This window comes from Desmodus rotundus, chromosome 12 (assembly GCF_022682495.2).
Source record: "Desmodus rotundus isolate HL8 chromosome 12, HLdesRot8A.1, whole genome shotgun sequence".
Taxonomy (NCBI): Eukaryota; Metazoa; Chordata; class Mammalia; order Chiroptera; family Phyllostomidae; genus Desmodus; species Desmodus rotundus.
This window is the reverse complement of record NC_071398.1, coordinates 101,470,416-101,496,730: the sequence shown is the minus strand read 5'-3', so window position 1 is coordinate 101,496,730 and position 26,315 is coordinate 101,470,416. Positions and strand designations below refer to the sequence as shown.

General features: G+C 54.1%; 1 protein-coding gene and 5 non-coding genes across 15 annotated transcripts in view; 5 read left to right on the top strand and 1 right to left on the bottom strand.

Annotated features, from left to right (window-relative positions):
• Positions 1 to 25,214, top strand: part of LOC112297214 (low affinity immunoglobulin gamma Fc region receptor III) — a 31,933-nt gene extending 6,719 nt beyond the window's left edge. For 3 of the 10 annotated variants that reach the window (XM_053915490.2, XM_071219726.1, XM_053915492.2), the window contains exons 2-7: positions 10,256 to 10,692; positions 16,807 to 16,938; positions 17,280 to 17,300; positions 17,538 to 17,795; positions 22,444 to 22,698; positions 24,118 to 25,214. In XM_053915490.2, the coding sequence (XP_053771465.1) occupies positions 10,674 to 10,692; positions 16,807 to 16,938; positions 17,280 to 17,300; positions 17,538 to 17,795; positions 22,444 to 22,698; positions 24,118 to 24,305 (873 nt within the window). In that variant the 5' untranslated portion in view covers positions 10,256 to 10,673 and the 3' untranslated portion in view covers positions 24,306 to 25,214. Of the gene's footprint in view, positions 1 to 8,070; positions 8,203 to 10,049; positions 10,203 to 10,252; positions 10,693 to 16,806; positions 16,939 to 17,279; positions 17,301 to 17,537; positions 17,796 to 22,443; positions 22,699 to 24,117 lie in introns of those variants that run through there. The other 7 variants (XM_053915489.2, XM_053915493.2, XM_053915491.2 and 4 more) reach the window with 6 other exon arrangements.
• TRNAE-CUC (transfer RNA glutamic acid (anticodon CUC)) lies at positions 276 to 347 on the top strand. Its single transcript has one exon. It is a non-coding gene; the product is annotated as a tRNA-Glu (tRNA).
• TRNAE-CUC (transfer RNA glutamic acid (anticodon CUC)) lies at positions 5,487 to 5,558 on the top strand. Its single transcript has one exon. It is a non-coding gene; the product is annotated as a tRNA-Glu (tRNA).
• Positions 7,336 to 7,406, bottom strand: TRNAG-GCC (transfer RNA glycine (anticodon GCC)). The gene has a single exon. It is a non-coding gene; the product is annotated as a tRNA-Gly (tRNA).
• On the top strand, positions 9,182 to 9,253 carry TRNAG-UCC (transfer RNA glycine (anticodon UCC)). The gene has a single exon. It is a non-coding gene; the product is annotated as a tRNA-Gly (tRNA).
• TRNAE-CUC (transfer RNA glutamic acid (anticodon CUC)) lies at positions 9,716 to 9,787 on the top strand. The gene has a single exon. It is a non-coding gene; the product is annotated as a tRNA-Glu (tRNA).
• Positions 25,215 to 26,315: the final 1,101 nt, after the last annotated feature.

Below are 26,315 nucleotides of genomic sequence, written 5' to 3'. Positions count from 1 at the left end.
GGCTCTTGGGCCCCGTGCGCGTGCAGGAGCTACGGACCCTGGGACCTGCGACCTGGACCCAAGACGCGGGTCCCACGGCTGCGTGCGAGAGTGGGACGAGTGGGCACGTAGTGTTTTCAGGGTGCCACAGGCAGGAAAAGGGAGATGTCTCCTGAGTGGGGACGGGCAATGGGTGGCTGTACTCGGAAAGGCTGGTGCTGCTACCAAAGAGTCGGGTGGGTGGCCTTGGGGCTGTGTCTGCAGGAAGAGTAGTAAGCCAACGTATTACCTATCAATCCCTGGTGGTCTAGTGGTTAGGATTCGGCGCTCTCACCGCCGCGGCCCGGGTTCGATTCCCGGTCAGGGAATCCTTTTTTTCTCCCGCGCCCCTGAGTGTGCGCAGTCTCCTTTTAACCAACGCCCTGTACCTTCTCTTGTCCCTGCACCTACCGAGGCCCTTTGGCTCTCTACAATTTCGGCCCCAGTACTGCCAGGCAACCGCCTCCCCTCCCAACCTTTGCCCTTGCTCACCCGGTATTGCAGCCCCAAACCCGAGCGCCCCAGTGCGGCTTGTCTCCCCGCCATGGCCAACCCACGTGCTCCGATTCTCCAGAAGCACAGAGTCGGCGGGGAAAAACCTGGAGGGGGTCAGGCTACCCCTTCAGAAGGGAGTCCGGAAGGTGGGCTGGAAGGGAAACTACACCCGCACGTGGGGACACCTGGTGGAGCCCGCGGGGCCTCCCCTGGAGACACTTGCCATTAGCCATCACTTCTGTGGCTTTCCGGCAACGTGTCATGTCCGAACCAGTTGCTTCTCCTGTGACCTGGTGATGGTGCCCCAGGGACATGGAGTGTCCCAGGGTGGGGGTGGGAATGGAGCATGGGATTTGGTGCCCTGGAGTCAGAGGTGTGGAAAGGAATCTGGACATGACCTCCTGGGAGCTGGACTACTGGACAGCAGCCAATGTCAGAAAGCAGAGATGGGAGAGGCTGGTGGGGAACACCCCTCAGCCAAGCAGGTGGGAGGAGGTGGAGGCAGATGGGTGACCCGTGGACTCCTGGCCAGCATTGTCTTCAGCCTGCACCCCCAACGCTGTCTAACCTATCCCAAAATGTTATGAGAGCACCTCCCTGGGTCCCTGCCCACCCGAGCCCTACACAGGACCACGGAGACCTGACTCCTACCACCATCCGTTTCCCTCCCACTCTGCCAGGCTTCCATCCCTCTCCTCACTCCTGCATCCACTGTGCTCCCCCATGTGACTCGCTCGCCTTGGTCTCTTTCCCACCCAAACTCCCTCGCCCCAGCTGTCAAAAGAGTCGGATGTCTGTCCATGCAATGCTTTCTTCGGAGGCTGAGGGCTGGTGGGCCAGTGGCACCCACTTGCCAGAGGCACATTCATTGACTGGGTTTTCACACAGCTGTGTCCACGGTGCCAAGGAGCCCTGTCGTGGGCACAGAAGCTCCAGTCTGTCACCACATACAGTTTCTACGTGTTGGGGGTAAGAATGTGGTTGGTTGAGGCTGAGAGATGAGGGCACGGGGCCAAATGACATCATACACAGGGGTCGGCTGAGGGCTGCGGGTGCAGGGAAGTGCGAGAAGGAGGGCAGGGTGTCCCCGTGGAACTTGGTTTGGGGCAAAGGAGAGGGAGCAGCTGGTGATGCTGCAGGTGGTGTTGAGGGGGGAGGCTGGGCCTGCTGGGGTTGGTGGCAGAGGGACTGGGGGTGGTCCTGGCAGACTCGGGGCTGCTGCTGGTGCTGGTCGCCCCGGGTTCGCGGGTGGAGGTTTTAATGGTGGAGCAGTGGCCAGGGTTGGAAAAGTGTTGCTGCTGAGTGGGATGAAGGGCACGTGGGATGTGTGTTGAGGAGACCGTGGCATTATTTTGCACCCACTCGTGCGCCGTGTTGACCTTGTGACCCCCCAGGCGGATGCGATGTCTGCACCTGCTATGAGTGCCTACATTACAGGTCGTGACTGCGGCAACACGGTGCCGTTTGGGGAGTGTGGGTTTGTACGGAGCCAGGAAGCTAGGAGAGGGGTAAAAGGTGGAGTGTCAGTCTGTTATGCAAGGTGGTGTTTACTCCCTGTAGTGAAATTAGTTACCCAAGAGGTATCAGGGTGATTGATGGCCTGGCTGTTTGGGCCTGGAGGCTTGGCTTTTGAATCCGGTGTGTAGCGGCAGGACCAAAACGGCGGGTTAGATTGCCTGGACCGGGAATCAAACACAGGTCTCCCGCGTGGCAGGTGAGAATTCTATCACCGAACCACCCATGCTCCGGTGGGAGGGGATCAGAGGCCACAGCTACTGGACACAGGTTGTGGCTGCACTTGTTCCATTTGTGCAGAAGATGGATGGGCCACCTGGCATCTAGGGCTTCTGCGCCACACACTGAGTCTACAGAGGGGCCGGGGTGGACTCAATCCGGCCAATTCTGGGTTTTCTTGGCCGATGGGAGCCTGTCGGTGTCGCCAGAAGAGGCTAGGAGACGGACCACGCCTGACCCGTGCCGGGATCCCTAGCTGGGCAGGCCGCGTGTGGCAGGAGCAGGTGAGCGCCCACCGTCTGTTCAGCGATCTCCAGGCGCGACCCAAAGTGCTGCGGGCACCTGGGTTTCCTGCCCATTTGGGCTGCAGAAGGGAGGGCGTGCGTGGGCAGCAAACCGAGGATGGAATATGGAGGGGGGGCCCCAAGGGTGCCAGCCAGGGACCGAATGGAAGGCAAGGAAGGGAAGCGATGGGTGTGACCCTGAGCAAAAGGTTAGGTAGCTCTCAGGAGTGAGACTCGAACCCACGGCTACAGGGGAGACTGCGGCTTGAATGTAGTGGCTTTGACTGCTCGGCTTTCCTAACCGTGGGACCGGAATTATCCCCGCTCATTTGTCTGGGACCGGACAGGAGCACCTGTGCTCTCACCCAGCCTGGCTCTGGTCAGGCGGCTGTCCGGGTGCCCCACGGACCAGACGCGCGCGGGACGACGGGGAGCGAGGAAAGCCGACTCATCTGGCTCCAGTGCCCACGGCCCCCTTCCACTCTGCGCCGCGGTACGACGCGCGCCCACCTGCGACTCCTGGCGGCCCCTCTTGCTCTCTCGGGCCTCTTCGTCCTGGCGCAGCCTTCGCGTTGGAGGCCAGAGGCTGCGCGCACTCGGAGTTTTCAGCGCCACCCTTGCGGGGACGGGCTTGGGGTCGGTTTCGGGCTGGAGCTCTCGGTCTGCTTTGTCGGAGGACGCGGTCAGTTCAACAAGAGGTCAGGCACGGGCGGCGAGCCCGCATCCGTCAAGGCGTCCAGGGCAGGTGCAGGCGGCGGCGGTGGTCCACCGGTGCGTCGGTGTTAAAGTCTCCCTGTCGGTTCTCGTTAGTATAATGGCGAGTATCCCCGCCTGTCCTCCGGGAGACCGGGGCTCGATGCCCCGACGGAGAGGCAGAGGTTTCTTTTGGTCACCGGCTCCGCCGCCCGTCCTCGTCCAGCAACTCGCCCACACGCACCGCCTTTCTAGTCCTGCATTCCGAGTCCGCCGCGGCGTGGAACCCAGAGGCCAAGAGCAGCCGGGCAGCGAGAACCTTCCGGAGAAGCGAGCAAGCGAGCGCAGCTGCGTGGGTCTGGGCGCCTGGGGCGCGGAGCGGTCGCCCGTGGCGCTCGTGGCATCACAGGTCTGCGGGGCAAAGGGACGCAGCATCCAGGCAGGGCTGGAGCTCCCTGCGCTTCCCCAGTGGGGTCCACCTTCTCAGGCGAACGGACCGCGAAGCGCTGGGGGCAGAGCTGTGAGCAAGGGGACTTTGCCAGCGGTGGCTTCGATTCCAGCCAACACAGTGGGTTGATGTTTTGGGGGCTCCAGGGGTCTCGTGCGTCCTGCGCATGCGAGAGCTGGGCCCTAGGCAGTGGGCTCTCGTTTGTGTGCGAGTGTGGGAGAATGAGGCACACGATTTTTAAAACTTTACATTCATTGGGGTGACGTTGGTGAATAAGATTATATAAGTTGCAAGTGTATGATTCTATGATACATCATCTGTATATTGCATTGTGCGCCCATCACCCAAAGTCAAATCTTTTTCCGTCACCATATATTCAACTCCCTTTACCCTTTTTTACACCCCCCCCCCTTTCTGGTAACCACCATACTGTTGTCTGTGCCTGTAAGTTTTTGTTTGTTTGTCTTATTTGTTCATTTGTTGCTTTCAGTTTTAAATCCCACATATGAATGATATCATATGGTTCTTAACTTTTTCTGTTTTAGTTTGCTTGGCATGATATTCTTAAGATCCATCCATGTCTCAATTGCCAGTATTTCATCTCCTGTTATAGCTGAGTAGTATATTCCATCGTATATATATGTACCTCATCTTCTTTATCCAGTCATCTATGGAGAGATACTTCTGTTGCTTCCAAGTCTTGGCCACCATGAATAATTCCGCAATGAACGTAGGGTTGCATGTATTTCTGTGAATGAATGTTTGGAAAATTTTTGGGTACCTACCCAGAAGAGGGGCTGCTGGATCATATGGTAGCTCTATTACTACTTTTTCGAGGAGCTTCCACACTCTTTTCCATAGTGGCTGTACCAGTTTAGACTCCTACCAGCAGTGAATAAGGTTTTGCTTTGTTTGTTCCCTCCACAACCTCTCCAACACTTGTCATTACTTGTCTCCTTGATAATGGCCTTTCTAACAGGTGTGCAATGGCATCTCATTGTACTTTTGATTTGCATTTCCCTAAAAGCTAGTAAAGCTGAGCATCTTTTTCATATAACTGGTGGCCATTTGAGTGTCTTCCTGAAAGAAGTGTCTGCTCAGGTCCTCTACCCATTTTTTAATTGGATTGTGTGTTTGAATTGTTGAGTTGTGTGAGTTCTTTATAGGTTTTGGATATTAACCCCTTGTCGGAGCTGTTGGTTGCAAATACCATCTCCAATTTGGTTGGTTGTCTTTTTGTTTTGTTGGCGATTTTTATTTTGCTGTGCAGAAGCTTTTTAGTTTCATGTAGTCCTATTCATTTATTTTTGCCTTTACTTCCCTTTCCTTTGGGGTCAAATTTATAAAATTCTCTATAAAACCAAAGTCCATCAGTTTAGTACCTATGTTTTCTTCTATGTAATTTATTGTTTCAGGTCTTGTATTTAGGACTTTGTTCTATTTTGAGTTAATTTTTGTACATGGGGACAAACAGTGGTCTAGTTTTGTTCTTTTGATTGTGGCTTTCCAGTTTTCACAGCACCATTTTTGAAGAGGCTTTCTTTTCTCCCTTGTATAGTTTTGGATCCTTTGTTGAAATTATTTGCCCGTTAATACTTGGTTTTATTTCTGGGCTCACAATTTTGTTCCATTGGTCTGTGTCTTTTTCCACGTGCGGTGTATTGAGGGTGCTGCCTGCGGAAAGAGGGCGCACGGGTGGGCGGGGCCATAGGAGACTGAACTTGGGAAAGCAAGGGGCTGGCATGGAGGAAGCACTGTTGGTGGCCTGGTAGCGCTGTGTGCAGAGGACACAGACCAGAAGTATAAACCGCCACTCCCTGGTGGTCTAGTGGTTAGGATTCGGCGCTCTCACCGCCGCGGCCCGGGTTCGATTCCCGGTCAGGGAAGTTTTTTTTTTTTTTTTTTTAATTCCCGCTTTCTAAGCTCGCGAGCGCTTCCTCACTCCCACCTTAGCCGCCCCCTGCAGACCCCCCAGCTCCTGCACGCCCAGCCCTACCAGTTCCCCGCCTCACGTCCAAACCTTTGGGCCTCGCAGGCCCCGGAGGCCTTCAGGGTCTTCCCTTCTACATCCCGGGAGCTCCTCTCGCTTCCTCTTTTCACAGCTGCAAATCCGACCGCCCTGCGTGGCTTGTCTTGCCACGGTGGCCGCGGGAGTACACGCCCCCGGCGTCGGCCACCGCACCTGCTCAGACTCCCCAGCAACAGGGAGTCGGGCAGGACAAACCTCGCCAGAACAGGCCACCTCTTCGGCAGGGAGTCCCGGGAAGGGGGGGGGAGGCGGGCGGTGATGGAAACGGCACCTACACCTACTACTCAGGCCGCCTGCCGGGGCCTCGGTGCCTTAGGTGGAGGCTCTTGCCAGCCACCGCTGCGGTGGCTTTTCTGACGCGAGCGGGGTCCCAACGGCTGCGTCCTCCCGGGGCTGGTGATGGGGCCCCACAAGCGACGTGTGCTCTCGGGTGGGGATGGGCGTGGAGGGCGGGACCGTGGCGCCCCTCAGGCAGAGATGTGGGATGGAATCTGGACACCACGTCAGGGTAGCTGGATTCCCAGACAGCAGCTGACGTCAGACAGCGGAGAGATAGGACAGGCCGGTGGAGAACACCCCGCAGCCAAGCAGTTGGGAGGAGGTGGAGGCAGATGAGTGACCCGTGCACTCCTGGCCAGCATTGTCTTCGACCTGCACCCCCAACGCTGTCCGTTTTGCCCCAAAGTGTCAAGAATGTTATGAGAGCAGCTCCCTTGTCCACAGCTGTGTCCACGGTGCCCACGGAGCTCCCTTGTCCACGGAGCCGTGCCAAAGAGCCCCGTTGTGAGCACAGGAGCTCCAGTCTGTCACCGCAAGCAGCTCCTTACCAGCCTTGTCTACGTGTTGGGGGTGACAGTGTGGCTGGCTGAGGCTGAGGGATGAGGGCACAGGGCCTAATGACCCCATACATAGGGGTGGGCTGAGGGCTGCGGGTGCAGGGAAGTGGGAGAAGGAGGGCAGGTGTCCCCATGGAACTTGGTTTGGGGCAAACGAGAGGGAGCAGCTGGTGATGCTGGTGGAGGTGGTGATGCTACAGGTGGTGTTGAGGGGGGAGGCTGGGCCTGCTGGGGTTGGTGGCAGAGGGACTGGGGGGGTGGTCCTGGCAGACTCGGGGCTGCTGCTGGTGCTGGTGGTGGTCGCCCTGGGCTGGGGGGGTGGTTTTAATGGGGGAGCAGCAGCCAGGATTGGAAGAGTATTGCTGCTGAGCAGGATGAAGGGCACGTGGGGTGGGCGTTGATATGAGACCCTGGAATTATTTTGCACCTGCTTGTGCGCCTATTTTGCCATGTTGATCGTGTGACCCACCAGGCGGATGCGACGTCTGTACCTTCTAAGTATCGCCACATTGCTGATCCTGCTATTGCCAACACGGTGCCATTTAGGAAGTGGGGGCTGCACTTCCTAAAGAGCCCGAGGGCTAGGAAAGGGATAAAAAGTGGAGAGACAGGCTGTGCTGGGTGCCGGTCAGTGTGTTGCAGGTGGTGGTTTCTTCCCCCCTTCTAGGGAAAGGTGTTACTTAAGAGGCGTCAGGGTGTGAAGAAGGTCAAAGGGAGGTACGAGTCTGTCGCAGGAAGTGTTGAGGCATGGCTTTTAAATCCAGTGTCGAGCGACAAGACCAAAACGGCGTGATAGGTTGCATGGGCCACGAATCGAACCCGGGCCTCCCGCGTGGCAGGTGAGAATTCTACCACTGAACCACCCATGCTGACGCGGACGTTGGAGCCAGCACATGGGCACAGCGCGCCCCACCGCTAGTCAGCTGGCACTGCTCCCCGCGCACCCCGCGCGCCTGTTCCATTCCAGCACGAGGCAGACGAAGGATCCGAATCAGACTACAGGCACGTCAAGGGACGCGGCACAGACACATCGGACCGTGGGGGGGTGGGGACATGAGGACGGAAGAGGACTCGCCCGCCCACCTGTGCTCTCTCTGCTGTCCAGGTCCGCCGTGATTGTGGGTGTCGCCAGAGGAGGCCAGGAGCCGCACTAAGGCTGGCCCGCGCCCGGATCCCAAGCTGGGCAGGCGATGTGTGGGGCAAGCAGCCGAGGGCCCATGTTCCCTTCAGCGACTCCCAGGCGCGCGACCCAAACTCCCTGGGGCCTCTGGGTTTCCTGCCCGATTAGGGCCTTGGTGGTGGTGGGAGGAACCCGGGAGAGGGAGCCGGCCGCGAACCGAGGTTGAAGGTGGAGGTGGGTCCACGCAGAGGGCCCTGGTCCGTACAGATCACGAGACAGACGGAAGGTGTGCGAACCTCGCTTCTGCGCGCTGATCGACGGCCTTTACAGGGGTCCCGCTGCGGTGGGTCGGTTGGGAGGCAGGAGGACGATGTCACCTCGGAGGAGCCCTGTGGCAGACGGGATTGAACACCCGGTGGGCTTTGCAGCCACGCCAGGCCGCAGCTGCGGGCGCAGAGGTCGGAGTTTGCAGGTCCCAGCCAGGGAGCGAGTGTAAGGCGGAGAAGGGCTGCCAGGGGTGTGTTCCAGGCGCGGGGCGCGTGCAGGTATTTTGGGCGCTTGCCAGTAGTGGGATTCGAACTGGAATACAGCACCTTAGACCGCTAGACCGCCCTGACCGCGCGATTGGGTGCTTCTCGCTTGCCTGAGTAGGACCCGCCGCGAGCACCTCTGCTCTCCCGGGACGCCGCGCCCCCTTCCTCCAGGCGCGGCCCCCATGTTGCAGGGCGGAGGCAGCGCGCACTCAGAATTTTCAGCGCCACTCGTGTGGGGGTGGGCGGGGGCTGGTTCGGGTCGGGCTCGCTCTCGCTCCCTGCTCCGAGGAGGACGCGGTTGGTCCACGTACGTGGGGCACGTGCCTGCGCCCGCATCCGGCAGGGCGTCCTGGACAGGTGCTGCCGGCGGCGGCTGCGGCGACAGTTGGTGTCAGAGGTCGCCGCGGTTGTCCTCGTTAGTATAGTGATGCGTATCCCCGCCTGTCACGTGGGAGGCAGGGTTCGATTCCCCAGCAGGGAGGCAACATTTCCCTTTTGGTCGCAGGCCCGGCCCTCTGTCCAGCTCCTTGCCTTTTCCGGATCTCTCCGTCTTGCTTGGAGGCCGAGGGTCCCAAGTGAGGTCGGTTTTCCTCCTCCAATATCACCGCCCCCAACTTGCCCTTCTCCCACGCAGGGCACTCCTTCGCCGCAGCGCTAGGCCCGCCCAAAGTGGCGGGCGGAATGGGCTCCTGGCGACGCGATGCTCAACTGCCCCGGCTGGCGGGAGGCGAAGAGCGCCCTGTCGCTGCGGGCAGTGGCACCAGAGGAGGGAGCCTACGGCACCCCGGGCTCTGGAGACGCGCGACGCGGGGCGGCCCAGGCGCGAAACCGAGGGACCGGGAGCAGCGCGGGGTGGGGGGCGGCGAGAGCGCCCCTGAAAGGCGGCCAGGCCGATGGACGAGGACCGCTGTGTAGGCGTCTGGGAGCGCTCCGGCGGGGGCGGCGGCAAAGAGAGTGGAGATCAGCATCTCCCGGCGGCCTTGCAGGTGTAGCGTTGGTGGTATAGTGGTGAGCATAGCTGCCTTCCAAGCAGTTGACCCGGGTTCGATTCCCGGCCAACGCAAAGCGCTGGTGTTTTGCGGGGCTCCAGAACCTTGGGGTCCTGGGCAGATTTCAAACCCCGTCATTGCGTTCCACCTGTGTGGACTTCCTCCCAAGTCAAGTCTGTGAAAAACGTTCACAGAACAAAAGCTTTCCAGGTGTAAGGACGCTTGGAGGTCCCAAAGCCTGTGGTTTCAGTCCCGGAGCAGCTGGCCAAGTGGCAGCTACACGCAACAACTTTGGCCATTTTTGTGGGTTCCCTCTCTTGTCCTTTCTTGTGTTTCTTTCTTGAGGTGCCTTTCATAGTGGTGACTGCGTGCGAGTGTGGGACAGGGAGGCACGCAGTTTTTTGAGGACGCGCAGGAAAGAGGCCAGGGCGCGCGTGGGTGGACAGGGATTCCCCGTGCCGCAGCGGAGCGGAGCGTCCGTGGTCTGGAGGCTCCGCGTGCACGAGGAGCAGTCGGCCAGGAGCGCTTGTACTAGCTCCCTGGTGGTCTAGTGGTTAGGATTCGGCGCTCTCACCGCCGCGGCCCGGGTTCGATTCCCGGTCAGGGAAGCCTGTTTTTTGCGAGGTTTTTCTCTCCACCTCCTGAGCTGCCCGGCGCGTCCTCACCCCGACTTCAGCCTACACTCGCCGCCTTTTCTCTCCCCGGCCCTGCACATCGTCAAGGTCGCCAGGTTCCCATTACGTCCGGGCTCAGCCCTGCTCCACCTTTTGGTCTCTCTGGTCCCGGCACGAAGAGGAAAGGATGCAAATCCCATTTCAAACAAAACAGGCACGTTCCTGACCCTGTGCCGTGGTGGCTGAGGAGGTGGGGGCCCTCGGGGGACCCCGCCTCGGTGGCGGCGGCGGGCCACTGCCAACACCTGCGATGGGAGGAACACCTGCCGGGTCCTCAGAGCTCCGAGGACCGCGGGGCGAAGCTCGCGGTCAGGCGTTAGGGGGCGGGGACAGCGGCTCACACATCTGGGTGAGCAACTCACTGACTTCACATTTTCTCCGAAATGTGTTTTTGTCGAGGAGGAAAGGAGCTTATGCAATCCTGTTCTGCGTAGGCAAGTATCGAAAGGCGGTCGCCGCGCTCGGGACCCGCCGGCCCGCGAGGACCACGACTCTGAGTCAGAGCACAGCGCCTCTGTCCCCAGCAAGGAAAAGCGCGGGTTGCTGGAACGGCCGCCGCACTGCTTCGGTAAGACAGACCGACTGCGCGGAGACGCGGAGGACGCCCGCAGTCCGGAAGCGCCTGCGAGCGAGCCCGGCGGCAGGAAGTGAAACTGCAAGCGGTTTGGGGAAGCCAGACTCCGGGCCGCGACCGCGCGCGGCCGCTCCTCTCCGCGCCCGTCTCTCCGCCGTGCGGGTCGTCTCCGCCCCAGCCCGGCCCCCGCAGGCGGCCGCCACCTCCGGGAAGTCCGCACCTGATTCCAAGTCTCCTCCTCCGGCGATGACCGGACCCGTCGGAGGTGAGTGGGCGACCGTATGGACGTGAGCTCTTCCAGCGCGGAGCGGGGCGGGGAAGGGAAGGTGTCCGCTCTGTGCTCACAGCGTCTACCTACCACGGATGTCGACACATTCCTGCTGCTTTCCTGTGTTGTTCTGGGTGTATCCAAAAATTAATGTAAAGTGGACGTGCTTGTAACTTCATACATGCTAGAGAGACCGTCCCCTTCAGGGATGGGATGATTCGTTGTTTGACTTCATTTTGTACTTTTTAAAAGGAGGCTACTAGAAAATTGCGGTTTACACGCGTGGCTCATGTTACATTTCTGTCCGGCAGCATTGCCCCACATATGTACTTGGCCCGAATCACTCCTCTCAGGGTTACCAGGAAGCAGTTTTCTCTCCTCTCAGCCTTTTCTCTGTGTGTGTTTTTGGGGAGGGGCTGCCTCTCAGCTCCACATCTCCCGAGAACGTGGAAAGTCAACCTCCGATGCCCCAACAGCAATGGGCGTTGCCTTTGTTATTCACCTAAAAATTCTCCCCTTTTTCTGTAAACCAGCTTTCAGACTCACAAGTGCTCTTTTTAAAAATTATATTTTATTGATTATGCTATTACAGTTGTCCCAATTTTTCTCCCCTTTCTTTATTCCTCTCTGCCCTGCACCCCCCTTCACACCAGCATTCCCCCCTTAGTTCATGTCCATGGGTCGTACATATAATTTCTTCAGCTTCTCCATTTCCTATAGTCTTCTTAACCTCCTTTTGTCTACTTTGTGCCTACAATTTGTGCTTCTTATTCCTTGTTCTTTCGCCCCATTCTTCCTCCTCCTTCTCCCCCTCCCTGCTGATAACCCTCCATGTGATCTCCATATCTGTGATTCTGTTCCTGTTCCAGTTGTTTGCTCAGTTAACTTTTTTTTTTATGTTCAGTTGTAGATGGTTGAGTTTGTTGTTATTTTACTGTTCATATTTTTTATCTTCTTTTTCTTAGATAAATCCCTTTAACATTTCATATAATGAGGGCTTGGTGATGATGAACTCCTTTAACTTGACCTGATCTGAGAAGCACTTTATCTGCCCTTCCATGCTAAATGGTAGCTTTGCTGGATAGAGTCATCTTGGATGGAGGTCCTTGCCTTTCATGACTTGGAATACTTCTTTCCAGCTCCTTCCTGCCTGTAAGGTCTCTTTTGAGAAATCAGCTGATAGCATTATGGGCACCCGTTTGTAGGTAACTGTGTCCTTATCTCTTGCTACTTCTAAGATTCTCTCCTTATCTTTAATCTTGGGTAATGTGATTATGATGTGCCTTGGTGTGTTCCTCCTTGGGTCCAGCTTCTTTGGGACTCGCTGAGCTTCCTGGACTTCCTAGAAGTCTATTTCCTTTGCCAGATTGGGGAAGTTCTCCTTCATTATTTTTTTCAAATAAGTTTTCGAATTCTTGGTCTTCCTCTTCTTCTGGCACCCTGTGATTTGGATGTTGGAATGTTTAAAGTTGTCCTGCAGGTTCCTAAGCCTGTCCTCATTTTTGAATTCTTGTTTCTTCATTCTGTTCTGGTTGAATGTTTCTGTCCAAATTGTTGATTTGAGTCCCATTTTCCTTCCCGTCACTGTTGCTTCCCTGTGCATTTTCCTTTATTTCACTTTTCATAGCCCTCACTTCTTCCTCTACTTTGTGTCCATACTAAACCATTTCTGTGAGCATCCTGATCACCAGTGTTTTGAACTCTGCATCTGATAGGTTTTCTGTCTCCTCGTCACATAGTTCTATTTTTGGAGCTTTGATCTGTTCTTTCATTTGGGCCATATTTCTTTGTCTTGGCCTTAGGTATTCGCCAGGGCTGTGTGGTGCTGTATGTGTGTGTGTGGAGAGGGAACAATGCAGCTTGCTCAGCAATCAGCTGGCTTTCAGTCACTTCCTCTGCTACCCACAAGCAAATTGGCACTTCTGGTGTTGATTCCTGGATGGGTGGGTCTGTGTATGTTCTAGGACCCTGTGGGTCTCTCCAACGAATCTCCTGTGAGTCCAGGTGTTTCTCCCACCACCGCAACAGCCACAGGTTTTTACAGTCAGAAGTTTTGAGGCTTTATTTCCCGGTGCTGGGACCCTGGGTTGTGAGGTCTGTCTGGCTCCCCAGTTGTTCCTCTTGGTTTATCTGCACGTGGATATGGGACCGCCCACTCTGCCAGCTGCTGCCTCACCGCCCAGTCCTCCAGCTGCCGCCTCGCTGCACGTCCTCTCTGCCCCTGCTGCCCATCTCCACCCCTCCTACTGGTCTGGATGAATGTTACTTCTTTAACTCCCTGGTTGTCGGACTTCCATACAATTTGATTTTCTGTCCAGAAGTGGTTGTTGATGTTTTCTCAAAATTTTATTTAATTTTAGAGAGGGAAGGGAGGAAAAGAGAGGGAGAGAAACATCAGTGCGTGGTTGCCTCTGGCGTCCCATACTTGGGATCTGGCCCACAACCCAGGCCCATGCCATGACTGGGAATCGAACCAGCTAGCTTTTGGTTCACAGGCCAACTCTCAATCCACTGAGCCACATCATTGAGGGCTATTTTCAACTGATTGTTGTCCTTCTTTTGGTTTTGCAAGGAGGCAAAGCATATCTACCTACACTTCCATCTTGGCCAGAAGTCCACAAGTGCTCTTGATGATCTATTGGAAGAATTCCCTGACTTTGAGCACTTGATACTCTTTCCTGAACACAATTTTAAATCTATCCTTTAAATCCATGAACCTCCAGCCTGCTGCCAACATACCAACACCCCTTCACCTGTCCTGCTTAATTTTACTATGAGAGGGAAAGCAGTGAACAGATACTATGTTACAAAAATCAGTCAATCGATGCAACATTGGCATTGTTCTATGAGGTATACAGATCCTCTTAGTACCGGTTATGCTGAAGGTTTTCTACCTAACCATCATCTTGACCATACTCAACGGTGTTAAAGTTTAGGGACTACAGTTCTGACTCAGGTAACTTGGTGCAGATGCAGCCTATAAGGACTTCTTCATCCCATCTTTTAATGAAAGAAAATAGAAAACACCTAAACTTTAGGGAAATATTTCCCTGCAAGGTATCATTTTAGAGAAGTTGACACTGAGCCTTCTTTCTGACAACTGCTACGTAAGAGAGTCAGAAACCGAGGCCCCTCAGATTGGACATTCTTGCCTTCCCGTGCCCATCTATGCCGTTCAGCAGAAGTAAGTGTCGTGCATCCATTAGGATCTCTGGCCTTGAGAAACTTTCAGTCTGGCGATTTACTCTTGAATTAGGGAAAGACAAATAACTGAGACAATTGGACAGGTCTACATGATAACCTGTAGGTCCTGAGTGGGAAATGCAGGTGAGGGAATGGAGATAGCAAGGACCCTAACCTCAGCACTTAAGAAAGCTGTGTCCTGGGCCGACTCGCAGTCCTGGTCTGGGCCATGGTTTCCTCGTTGATAAAAATGAAGGGTTTGGACTCCAGCATTCTATTCCTGTGATTCTATAAATGAATCTTCTGCCCTTCAATCCCAGTATAAACAGCTTGAATCAGCTGTCACCAGATGTCACTCTTGACTTGTTTCTTTTCTTTGTTGCAAAGCAGAAATCTACTAGTTTATCTTAAGTTCCGATTTTGAAACAAGTTGCTCACACTCTGTCCCCTGCTTCCAGAGTGACTGGGAGTGGTTGGCAAGTATTTTGGTGATGCTAACCTAAACTACCAATGTCCAATGGTAACACTTGTTACGATAAAGCGCAGCTGTTAAGAGCAGTTGCCATCATGTGAAATTAACAATTCCGGTTATGGTAATGGAATAATCAGAGAAAACGTTGGAAAGAAAGCTGGGATAAGGGAAGTCTGAGAGTTAGAGAGCCCAATTGTCCGTGTGAGAGAGGCCAGGTTGCAAACTAATAAGGAAACTTTGTGCCCAAACTTCTGCCTGCAAAGAAGCCTGGAAAGGAGCCAGGGCATTCAGGCTGGGGACTTTGAGGTTCTTGAAAGTTCCAGGAAGTGCTCTGAGTCTGAGAGAGAGTGAAAGATGAGATCATAAAGCTTGGGTCATATGGGGAGGGAGAGTCATGCTTCCAGAAACATTCAAAGATTAAAAACCCTCGTCAGCACTCCTAAAAGCAAAAGCTACCTTTAATTAAACATTTAGTTGGTACCGGACAGTGTCCATTTTACAGATGAGAAAACTGAAGTTTGAGAGCCAAGTACCTTGTCTAAAATCCCATAGTCTAATTTTTTTTTTAAAATGTAAAGTGTGCTTTAAAAAAAAATCACACAACACATAACTCACTGCCGACCGTTTTTCACAGGGCAGTCAGCAGTGTTCAGCCTGCTGCGCAGCAGGGCTCTGGAACTTCATCTTTCGAAACTGAAATTCTGTACTCACTCAGCAGAACAGCCCTCCGCGTTCCGCCCCTTCCCCTCGCCCCTGGCCACCACCACTTTCTGTTTCTGTGAGTTGGATCCCTTTGGACACTTCACAGGCAGCGTGTGCTTTCTGTGACTGGCCCGTTCCACGCAGCATCACGTCCTCCAGGCTCACCCTTGTTGCAGCACAGGGCAGGGGTTTCTTAGGGCTGAATAAACATTTGAGTCGCTCCCAGCTGTTGGTTTATTGTGAAAAATGCTCCAATAAACATGACTGTGCAAATATGTCTTTGAGATCTTGCTTTGAATTCTTTCGGATAAATACCCAGAAGTAGGATTGCTGGATCATGCAGTAGTTCTGTCTGTAATTATGTGAAGCACCTACATCCTGATTTCCGTAACAGTTGCAGCCTTTTACGTTCCCATGAGCCGCGCACAAGTGATGCACTTTCTGCACAGCTTCCCCAGCGCCTGCTATTTTCTCTTCTGTTTCGTGGCCATTCTACTGGGTGTGAGGTGATATCTGGTGGTTTTGATTTGCATTTCTCTAACAATTAGTGATGTTGAGCATCTTTTCCTGTGCTTGTTGGCTATTTATGTATCCTATTTGGAGAAATGTCTAGTCAAGTCTTTTACTTATTATTTTTTTTTAAATTCGAGAGATCGTTTATTAATGCTGGGGACAGTGAAACAAGGCAGAACCTAGAATAGAGGAAGCCACGGCAGGGCCGCTCTGGCTCTCTAGAAACATTGTGGGAGAGAAGTGAGCCTGCCTGGGGCTGCTGTTGGCTCACTGGAGAGTTGGAGACGAGGGGACCTTGGGGACAGGTTCAGGAGGTGAGCCTGGGATGAGCTGCCGCTGCCGCTGCCCACTGCTCCCTGGTTGGAGGTCTCGTGGGGCCCCTCAGAGTTTAGGAGATGCAGCCTGTGGGGGAGGAAAAAAGTGAAGGGAAAGGCATGGCGTGCCATTTTTAAATCAGGTTATTTGTTTTTATTGTTGTTGTTGATTTGTAGGAATTCTTTGTACATTGTGGATATTAAGCTCTTATCAGATAATGATTCGCAAATGTTTTCTCCCATCTGTGGGTTGTCTGTGCCCTCTGTTGACTGACGTGCAGAAGTTTTAAGTTTGATATAGTCCCATTGGTCTATTTTTGCTATTGTTGCCCCCCAATCTGACCTTTAACCCTATACCATGCTGATCAACCACATCACCTGCACAGAATCCACAGCCTTGGAAATGATGTCTTTCTTAACAAAGTCATTTCTTGAACTTGAAAACTTTCTTTCACGTCTGCAGGGCTGGGAGGAACTGGGTGTGAAGGCCAGGTAAAGGCAGAACACTGGTGTATTTACAGGTTTTCTCAGGTTGAGTGTTTCCTGCAGGCGACGCTCCATTTGCTTGTGCTCGTTTAACGCAGTAGATTCTTCCTGGCTGCAGACAGAAGTGGGTTTCTTCATCTCGTCTGCATCACGGGCACTGAGAGCTGTCTGTGTGCCACCCGGAGGTGCGCAGGGGCGTCTGGGGAGGCACATAAGCGAGAACCCATGCCAAGGGCTCCACCCTCCAGCTCTGCTACCTGGCCTTTCCCCTGCCCCTCACCAGCCACCCAGGCCTTCACAAGCACACACCAAGCGGGAGTCTGTCAAGCAGCAGACTCAGCTCCTCGTTTGAGTTGTTACTGCTGATTCCTGAGCAGAAATAGAGTCTGGTGACTGTTGAGAGCTGTGACGGGGGAAACGGTTTCCTTCCTCTTCCCCCAGCTCACCTCCCAAACGCTGCTGGAATCCGGCCCCGTCCTGGGTGGACTTGGAAGACCAGAATGCTTCGGAATGTGCACCTCGGTAGCCTGTGGCTGCTTCGCCTGCGGACAGCGTGGGCTTTGCTGCTGCTGGGTGAGTGACAGTCTCCCTGGGGGAGGGCTGTTTCAGCCCCTGGGACCCCGGTAGTGAGGAGCAGGGCCCTGGGAGCTGGCCCCAGATAGAAAGGGGAGTGAGAGCCCTGTGTTCCTTCCCAGGCGTTGGTCTCCACCAAACACCCACGCTCACTCTGCAGGGGTGAGATGAGAGCAGGAGCAAGGAGCGCCTTACAGGAGATGGAGGGAAACAGGCTCTCCAGACGGCCCTGGGGGAGGAAGGAACTGGAACGCACTCCCCAACCCCCCAACCACACACAATGACATCTTGTCTCCTGGCTTCCCCTGCCCTGCACTCACACTCCCTCTTCTCTTCCACAGCTGCTGCAGACGGGGGAGCAGGTGAGTCTGCCCACGCCTCTTTGGTTCCCCCGTTTTCGCGGGGCCTGGGGTTTGATTCATGGTAACGGTCATACTGGATCCAGCAAAGACCCAAAGACACGAAGGGAATGAGGCTGCAGGCGGCACACAGATCCGTCGTCGGGTCTGTCATGGACTCTGGCCCTTGGGAACACCTTTGTAGTCCGAGGCCTCTCCAAGGTCAGTCACCCACATCCCTTTCTGCACTCTGCTCCTCAGCACGTCTCCCGAAGGCCGTGGTGCGCCTGGAGCCCCCCTGGTTCAACGTGCTGCGGGAGGACAACGTGACTCTGCACTGCCAGGGGCCCCACGGCCCTGGGGACGGCCCCACCCAGTGGTCCCGTGACGGGACCCCCATCCCGACCCAGGTCTGGCCCCACTTCAGCTTTAAGGCCCAAGTCAACGACAGTGGGAACTACAGGTGTCAGACGGGCCAGACCAGCCCCAGCGACCCTGTGCGTCTGAACGTCACTTCCGGTCAGTGGAGGAGACCAGGGTGGCCTGGGGGATGAGGACCTGAAATCTGCTGACAGGGCCGTGGGTGTTGAGGGATGGGGGTGGCCGGTCTCTGGGAGGCATGGCTGTGAGCTGCTGGAAGCTGTTTCTGCCCAGTCATTTCCCTTCCAGCCCCTAACCCCCGCCTTTGCTTCCATGTGGGGTGCCTCAGAATGATGAGGTGGTTTGGCCTCAGTCCTGATTAAGCAAGAAGGTGACAAGGCCACCAGCAGGCCACTGGGGTGAGAGAAGCAGAAGGAAACCTTTGCTGCAGGAAACCCTCCTACCCTCATGGCCCTGTGCTCAGCCCCGGGGTCAGCGGTCGGAGGCTACAGGTGGCACAGGCTCTCAGGTGGGGTGCACCAGGCATGCCTGAGGAAGTCTTTCTGCTGAGGGTGCAGGAGGCCAGGGGGCTGTGGATCTGGATGATGAGGTCGGAAGTGGGGGTAGCCTTGCTGATTGTTGCAATAATGTCATCTTTGATTCCGGGAGGAGATGAGAATTTCTTAGATGGTTCTAATTAAGGGAGTCACATGATCTGACTCAGGCTTAAGTATATCCCTGAGTGTTCAGCTTAATAGAACCTGCAGAGAAACCCTCCCAAACAGGAATCCGGCCCACCCCGGGTCTGCGATGTGGGCACCTTTGTGCTGTGGTTGACTTCAGCTGCACCTCGGTGCGCATACCCCGAGGAGGGCTGTGTGGACGTGGGCAGCATTACAATTCTGCTTCAGGGTGAGTTTCGGATCTTTTAAGGTTCTGGTCTCAGAGATTTCCTGGTGGTGGAGTCAGCTTTTTGTTAAAGGCGCTCCAGTGGAAAGGGAATAAGTATTGACTTGGGGATGCAGAACAGCCCTCCCCAAGGTGTGCTACTTTGGCATGTGAATTATTTTGAGCTGAAGGCAATGAGACCAGCAGGTTCATTGGAAACTTACCTCTCCCTTAAAGAATTTAAATTAAGAGTTATCACCAGAAATAACTTTTAAAAAAAGACTTTATTTATTTATTTTTACAGAGAGGAGAAGGGAGGGAGAAAGAGAGGGAGAGAAACATTGACTTGCAACCCAGGCATGTGCCCCGACTGGGAATCAAACCCGAGACCCTTTGGTTCACAGGCCGGCAATAAATCCACTGAGCCACGCCAGCCAGCGCCACATTTCAATTATGATATATCTTGGAGTGGGACTCTTTGGGTTCACCTTGTTTGGGACCGTCTGTGCTTCCTGGACTTGTTTGTCTATTTCCTTCACTAGGTTAGGGAAATTTTCTGTCATTATTTTTTCAAATAGGTTTTCAATGTCTTGGCCCCTCTCTTCTCCTTCCAGCACCCTCATGAGGCAAATGTCAGTATGCCTGAAGTTGTTCCAGAGGCTGCTTATACTTTTCTCATTTTTAAAATTCTTTTTTCTTTTTACTGTTCTGATTGGGTGTTTTTTGCTTCCTTATCTTCCAAGTCATTGATTTGATTCTCAGCTTCATCTACTCCACCATTTGTTCCCTGTAAATTATTCTTCCTTTCAGTTAGTGTATCCTTCACTTCTGACTGGTTCTTTTCACGGTTGCCATGCCCTTTTTCACGCTGCTGAAGTTCTCTCTGGGTTCATCTACTCTTCCCCCAAGTTCATTGAACATGCTTGTAACTGGTCGGAACTACATCTGGTAGACCGTTTGTCTTCATTTTGTTTAGTTCTCTTTCTGGACTTTTATTCTGTTCTTTCATTTTGGGCAAGCTCCTTTGTCTCCTCATTTTGGCAGCCTCTCTGTGCTTGTTTCTATGTATTAGGTAGAGCTGCTACGTCTCCTGGGCTTGGTAGAGTGGCCTAATGTAGTAGGTGTCCTGTAGGGTCCAGTGGCACAGCCCCCTGAAACACCCAACCTGGGCACAACAGGAGTGCTTTCTCCCCTCAACTTGCCCCCCTGCCGTGTGGGCTTGAAACCTGAGGGCAACCGGGTTGGGGGCTCCTGCCACCTGTCACTGCTCAGCCAAAGAGCAGAGACAGGGATCGGATTACAATTGTGCTTTTGTTCATATCAGAGGCCGAGGTCTGAGAAGGTGGCAGGTAAAAACCCTGACGTCCACCTTTACTTTCAGAAGTAAGTTCATATAGAGGAATACAGAGGACAGGAAAGCTTCTCACTGTCCTGTTTCAGGCACGCAGGGGAGGGACAACACCCTCTTGTTGTGACCGAGACTTGATTGCTGTCCGTGCTTCAATGGGAGGGATTTACCCCCAGGCCGATTAGTGTGGCCACTGACCACAGTGGAACATCAGCTGGCAGGGCCCTACCCCGAAGAACAGGCCTGACTTCAGCCAGGCTCTGGTGCCCTCTGAGTTTGCCCTTTGAGTGTGTTGTTTGCGGAGGTGGTTGGGTGGCGGTGCTTTGACATGGTCTGAAACTGTCCACTGGGTGTGCTGGCTGTGGGAGGTGCAGGCCAAGGTCGGCCACCACCTGTGTTCTGTCCAGCGCTACTGGGCATGAACTAGAAAGCGATCTGCAGATGACTTCTCCTTGTGCTGGGCTTGGAGGTGCCCAGGCGAGGCCAAGCTGTGGCGCAAGGCTAGCTATGTTAATGCCGGGCCTGGGGCCATTTAGGACGAGGTACAGGGTACACCTAGGCCAGATGTTGCTTGTTTGAGAGATTTCAGGAAAATCTGAAGCATGAGACATGACAAGCCACTGATATAGAAAAGCCACTAGAAACAGCTTGGGTGTGCCCGGGTGGGCCCAAAAGTTGGGTGGGGCAGGGTCTCAGGGAATCACCAGGGTGGGGCAAAAAGTGTGAGCCAGGTTGATGGAGACTCAGTTACTCCGCCTGCCTGCCAGCTGGTTCTGTGGTGGCGGAGAGGGGGAGGGCTCATTAAAGGAATGCTGGCCTCTGCCAGCTCTTCTGTCCGGGGGAAGGATTTCCCCCAGCTGTTGCCTTGATATGGACACTCCAGTTCCTCCCTGTATGTCTCTGGTGCCTTTCAAGCTACTGCCCCAGCGCTGGAGCTCAGAGCGGGTGAGTTCAAATAAGTCCATATGTGGGTCCTTTAAGAGGAGCTGCCTGGGACTCCAGAAGCCTCGGTCTCCCCCACAAGCCCCGCTGGTTTTTACAGCCAGAAGTTATGGGGACTTCTCTTCCTGGCACTGGAATCTTGGGCTGGGGGACCCAGTGTGGGCCAGGGGCCCCTCACTCCTCAGGAGGGACCTCTGCAGCCAAGATATCCCTCCTGATTTTTACCTGCCACACAGGGGTGTGGGGCCAGCTGGCCCTGTGTCCCTACCGCTCCTTCCAGTCCCAACATAACTTCTTCTTTAATCCCCTAGCTGTAGGAGTTCCATTCAGCTTCGTTTTAGGCGGTTTTGAATGATGGTTGTTCTGCAGTTTAGTTGTAATTTTGATGTGGTTGTGGGAGGAGGCATACCATGTTTACCTACACTGCCATCTTGCCCAGAAGTCCAAAAAAATTGGGATTTTAAAAAACTTGGATCTGAAGGGCAGTTACAAGGAAACTGCCTGGCCCCACCCCTTCATGTACAAAGGAATTATTAAGCCCAGGGGGTCTCAGAGCCCAGAAGTTAGTGTTGAAAGCCAAAATCAGAGCTCTGACTTCACATTTCTGTTTCACGCTGTCTTATCAACTATTCCTTGTTTTGACCTTGGCAAGTAGCCAGGTGGGTTAGAGCATCGCCCCAATACACCAAGGCTGTGGGTTTGATCTCTGGTCAGGGCACGCACAAGAAGCAATCGATGAACGAATAATGCGATGTTTGTCTCTCTCCCTTTCTGTCTCTAAAATCAATCCATAAAACAACAAACAAACTATACCTTGTCTTCCATATTTAGAATATGGTTTTCTTAAATGTTTTCATTTAAATAAGATGTAATAATTTATTGCACTTATTTTTATAGCAATTAGAGCAATTAGATTTTTTCCTAGATGGGTTTTTGGGAAACATTCCTTATAGACTTGTCCTCCAAAGTACCTGAATTCTGGAATCTGACCGCTCTGCTGTCAGGGAAGGGGAGGTGGCTGGGATGGGGCTGTTTGGCGGCTGAGTGGCAAAGGCAATTTCACATTTAAAAGCCTGTTTGAACTTGCTCCTCCTGTTCAGAGTCCCATCTGGATGGTGAATTCAAAAGGTCAAACTCTTTCACTGCTTTTGTAGATGGAAGATTCCACTCAGGGTGGATGAGGCTTTCCTAGGACTCTCTCTGCTGGTTGCTTCCTCACTTCCGAAAACTTGGCCAAAAGTTGCCATTAAATTAGTCATCCCCAAGCCGTAAATGCTGTGTCCACACAACCAGATGGGTTTCAGGTCCTGTTCCGTAACTTCTGCCGTTGCCGAAATACACTAATTTCCCTACTCCAGTGCAGTGGGTTTAATTCCTCCCTGCCTCACCCCCCTCTCCCCCTGGGGAGTGGGTTCCTACTCTTTATATTTGAAACCTCTGAAGACTTCTACCGTTCAGGGGTCCTGCAGACTCACAGGGGACACTAGTCTGCCAGGAAGCATCTTTCATCCCTCATCCGAAATCCTCTCACGTCTGTGAGCACTGCAGCCCCAGACACGCGGCTGCAAGGGCCGCAGCATCCAGCCTCAGTGCCCTCCCTCCCCTCCCCTTCCCTTCTGTGTCCTTCAGACTGGCTGCTGCTGCAGACCCCGCGCCTGCTGCTGCAGGAGGGCGACCCCCTCGTGCTGAGGTGCCACAGGTGGAAGAACTGGCCTCTGTTCAAGATCACATTCTTCCAGGACGGCACATCCAAGCGGTACTCCCCTGCCAATTCCACCTTCTTCATCCCACACGCTAATGTCAATCACAGCGGCAAGTACCACTGCTCTGGATTCATCGGGAAGAAGAGGCACATGTCCCAGCCTGTGAGCATCACTGTTCAAGGTGGGGGCCAGGGCTGTTCGAGGAGCTTCAGGCCTGGAAGGGTGGGTAGGGCAGGCATCAACGGGGACCTGTGGGATCCTGGCCCGACCTGCATGCTGGGTGGCTCTGCAGCTCTGCTCCAGCCCACTCCCAAGGGAGCACAGAAATAGTGTCATTCGCTTGGAGTTTGAACTCTCATGGGACAAAAGCCACCTTCTCATCCTCTCAGATCCATATAACAGGACATCCCCACCCTCTCTCTCTCTTTCCACCGGATTCAAACCGCTCCACTGAGTCCCGTGTAGGACCCCGAGGCCCACGGGCGCCCCCTACAGGCCCTCTCAGCCGAGGCTCTGCTGTGACTCAGGGCAGCCACTTGACCCAACAATCTCCCTGGGACAGAGTCTGCTGTTGAGAAACGGTGCATTGTAGTACCTGGATGTCTCCTCTTCAGGAGGCACTGCAAGCTCCTGCTGCTTGGCTCGGGTTAGTTAGTGAGCCACACCCAGCCCTGGGCGCAGGAGCTGGTGAGTGAGGTGCAGCTGATGTGGTCTGTGGGTTCATGAGTGGTCCCTCCCGGAAGGCTGGGCCCCAGTCACAGAGCACCTTGCACGGCTGTTATAGTCCTGATGTACACGGAGGTTTCAAGAGGCCCTGTTGTAAAGAAAACGTTTCAGCTCAGTGTCATAAGACGTTTGCCAAACCTCCGTGTCCACAAAACCTTTTCCTCTATCACCTTGTGGGGGAGGAAGGAAAATGTCCTTGACCCTTTCATTGGGTCTAATCATTAAATTGACATGAGACAGGTCAACAAGAAGTTGAGCGAATTTAATTACATATGTCCCCGAAGGGAACCCCACAGGCATGCCAGGAGAGGTGCAGGGACAGAAAGGGGTGAGGAGGGAAAGGTGCCATTGTGAGTGAAGGGTGAGGCAAGAGACCTGGGGCTTGAGAGAGGAAGAAGGTCTTTGCAGGATGAAAAGAAGAGCAGATATTCAGTAATTGGCAGTTTTCCTGCCCCCCATATAGGCCATAAGACGTTATTTCTGGTGATAATGCTGTTTAGGGGCAAGGCCTCTAGTTTACATTCTTTGAGGGATAGATACGAGTTTCCTGTGAGCCTGCAGGGTCTTGACTGTTTTCAGCTGAAAAGAATCCCTGAGCGGAAGCGGCCCACCTCGGGGAGGGCTGTTCTGAACCCCTTGACTTCCGTCACTGTCCCTGCACCCTGACGTATGCGGGGTGAGCCCTGGGGAAGTGTGCCCAGTGCTTTGCTCAGGAAGATGCACAGGTGAAGAGGCGCCCTGCAGACTTGGACCTGTGTGCCCCTGACCAGGTCCTCGGAGGACCCCCCAAAGGGAGCTCTCGGGTCCTGACAGTGGGTCCCACGCTTCTGCCTTAACAGCTGTCATTTGCCCATCCCTCTGCCTCTTCTGATAGGTACAGCGTTTCTATCCATCACACCGTTCTTTCTACTGTGGCCCCAAATTGCGTTCTGCCTGGTGATGGGACTCCTGTTTGCAGTGGACACGGGGCTGTATTTCTCTGTGCGGAAAGAACTTCGAAGTTCGATGGGAGACCTGAGGAATGACAAGGTCACATGGAGCAAGAGCCTTGAGGACAAATGACCCCTCATCCTGAGGCATAAGAGCTGCAGTGCCTCTTCAGGCCAGACCTCTCCCCCTCGCCCGGCCTCTTCTGGACAGCGACCTGGGCTCAGGGGCCTCTTGCACAGGAAGGGCCTGTGAGCTTCAGAGCTGAACTGCACCGGGCTCGCCCTTACCGGCATCCTGAAGGTCTAGGCACGGTCACAGCCATCCAACTCTACCAGGACTGACAGCAAACGTGTTCTCACATGTCCTAGACAGAGGCTCCTCGAATACACAAAACTCACTAAAGTTTCCTGCTTCTACTTTCCAGACAAACCCAGTGATCTGACCACTTCTTTGTACGCCAGCACCACTAGCCCTCAGCGGCCATTGTCTCTGGCTTGGAGGGCCACACCAGCTTGCCATGCAGTCTGTTCTCACAGCTGCCAGCGACCTTTTAAAAATGTGTGTTCACTGTTCATCTGTCACTTCTTTGCTCAAAGCCACACAGTAACTTCCTCTTGCACTTAAAAGCTAAAGCCTCTGAGTGTTCCTAGGCTCCCCCTGAACTTCCTTCCCCTGCCTCTGGCCTCAGCCGCTGCTGTTCTTTACTTCGTACTTCTTACTTCAGCAATCTTACTTCCGCCCAGGGCTTATGGTTTTCCCTGTTTCTGGAATGTTCTTTCTTACCGATGTCTCATCATGCCTCATCATGGTCTGTACCCAGATTCCACCTTGCTCCTTCAGTATGATTGCACTCCCCCACCATCTCCTAGTCCCCCCCTCCTACCGTGTTTTTCCTCATGGTATTTATCACCAATGGATACACTGTATGGTCACCTGTGTAACGGCTCATTGTCCAGCCCTCCTGCCGTCAGAATCCACTACTGTATATACCTAGGGTCCAGGGTCAGTGTCTGGCACATGATAAAGAACTCAATAAATATTTGTGGAGTGAGTAACTTCTTTAGCACATGTAGAGAATTTTAAGCCCAGGGAGTCCTTCGACATGATGTAGTCCAATCTCCTCATTTTAGCATTGAGGGAGCTGTGGCCCAGAAGCTCGAAATGACTTGTGCAAGGATGTCCAGGGAGCTGTGTCCCAGACCTTCACATACACAGTCTGGGACCATACGCCACATTCTGTTCTGCAGCTTGCTTTTGTATTCAGCCATAGCTCCCCGCCTCCCCTGGCCGACCACTTCACGGTGGGGGTTTAAGTCATCACTCTAATGTCTGGCCTGTTTTTCAAGATGCTCAAACTAAGTCCCTCCGCATGAATTGGCATGTTGATATGTAGCCTCCGAATGAACAGGTAGGGCAGGGAGTGACATTGGAAGAGTGTGGTGCTTGGTCCATGTCCAGCTTCACAGTGGCTGGCTTTAGGGCTCTACCTGGTGCTCTGGGCTGGGTGGGTTGGTGGGTTTTTGAGGCTGCTGAGGGCTGGAGTGGGGAGGGAGGGGAAGCTTGGACAGGCGATTGCTGAACATGCCAGGCCACCCTTCCCCTTCTGAGTTGGGACCCTCCTCTTGCAGGCTGTTGGCTAACTGTCCCAACTGTGACACCCAGTCCTGGCCAGCCTGAACCCTGAGAGTGAATGAATTTAAAGCTGGCAGCTTCAAAACAAAAACAAAACAAAACAAAAACCTGAGGTTGATGGAGGTAGCCAGTGTGGACGCCCGCCGAGCTCTGAGTCTGTCTTCCTCCTCCAAGGCCCAGCAGCTTCCCGAAACTTCCCAGCCATCTGGGCCACTTAACAGAGCAAGGGATTTTGGAGTCTGTTTAAAAAGAGTAGTAGTTTCCTTAGAATCGGGCAAATTACAAAGATTACATAACAGTCGACCTTAAATGAAGACCCTTAATAAGCTGCAGGAGTTGAACACCGTCTGGGGACAGAGACCCCCGCGCACAGGTGCGGAGCTTCCTGGGACAGGGTTCGACCCAGGCATGGCGATTGCGCCCTTGTGCTCCTGTCCTTTGGCGTCCCAGATGCGTCCGTCCGGCTCTTCAGCAGACGCCGAAGCCAAGCAGAACCCCCGAGTTCACACC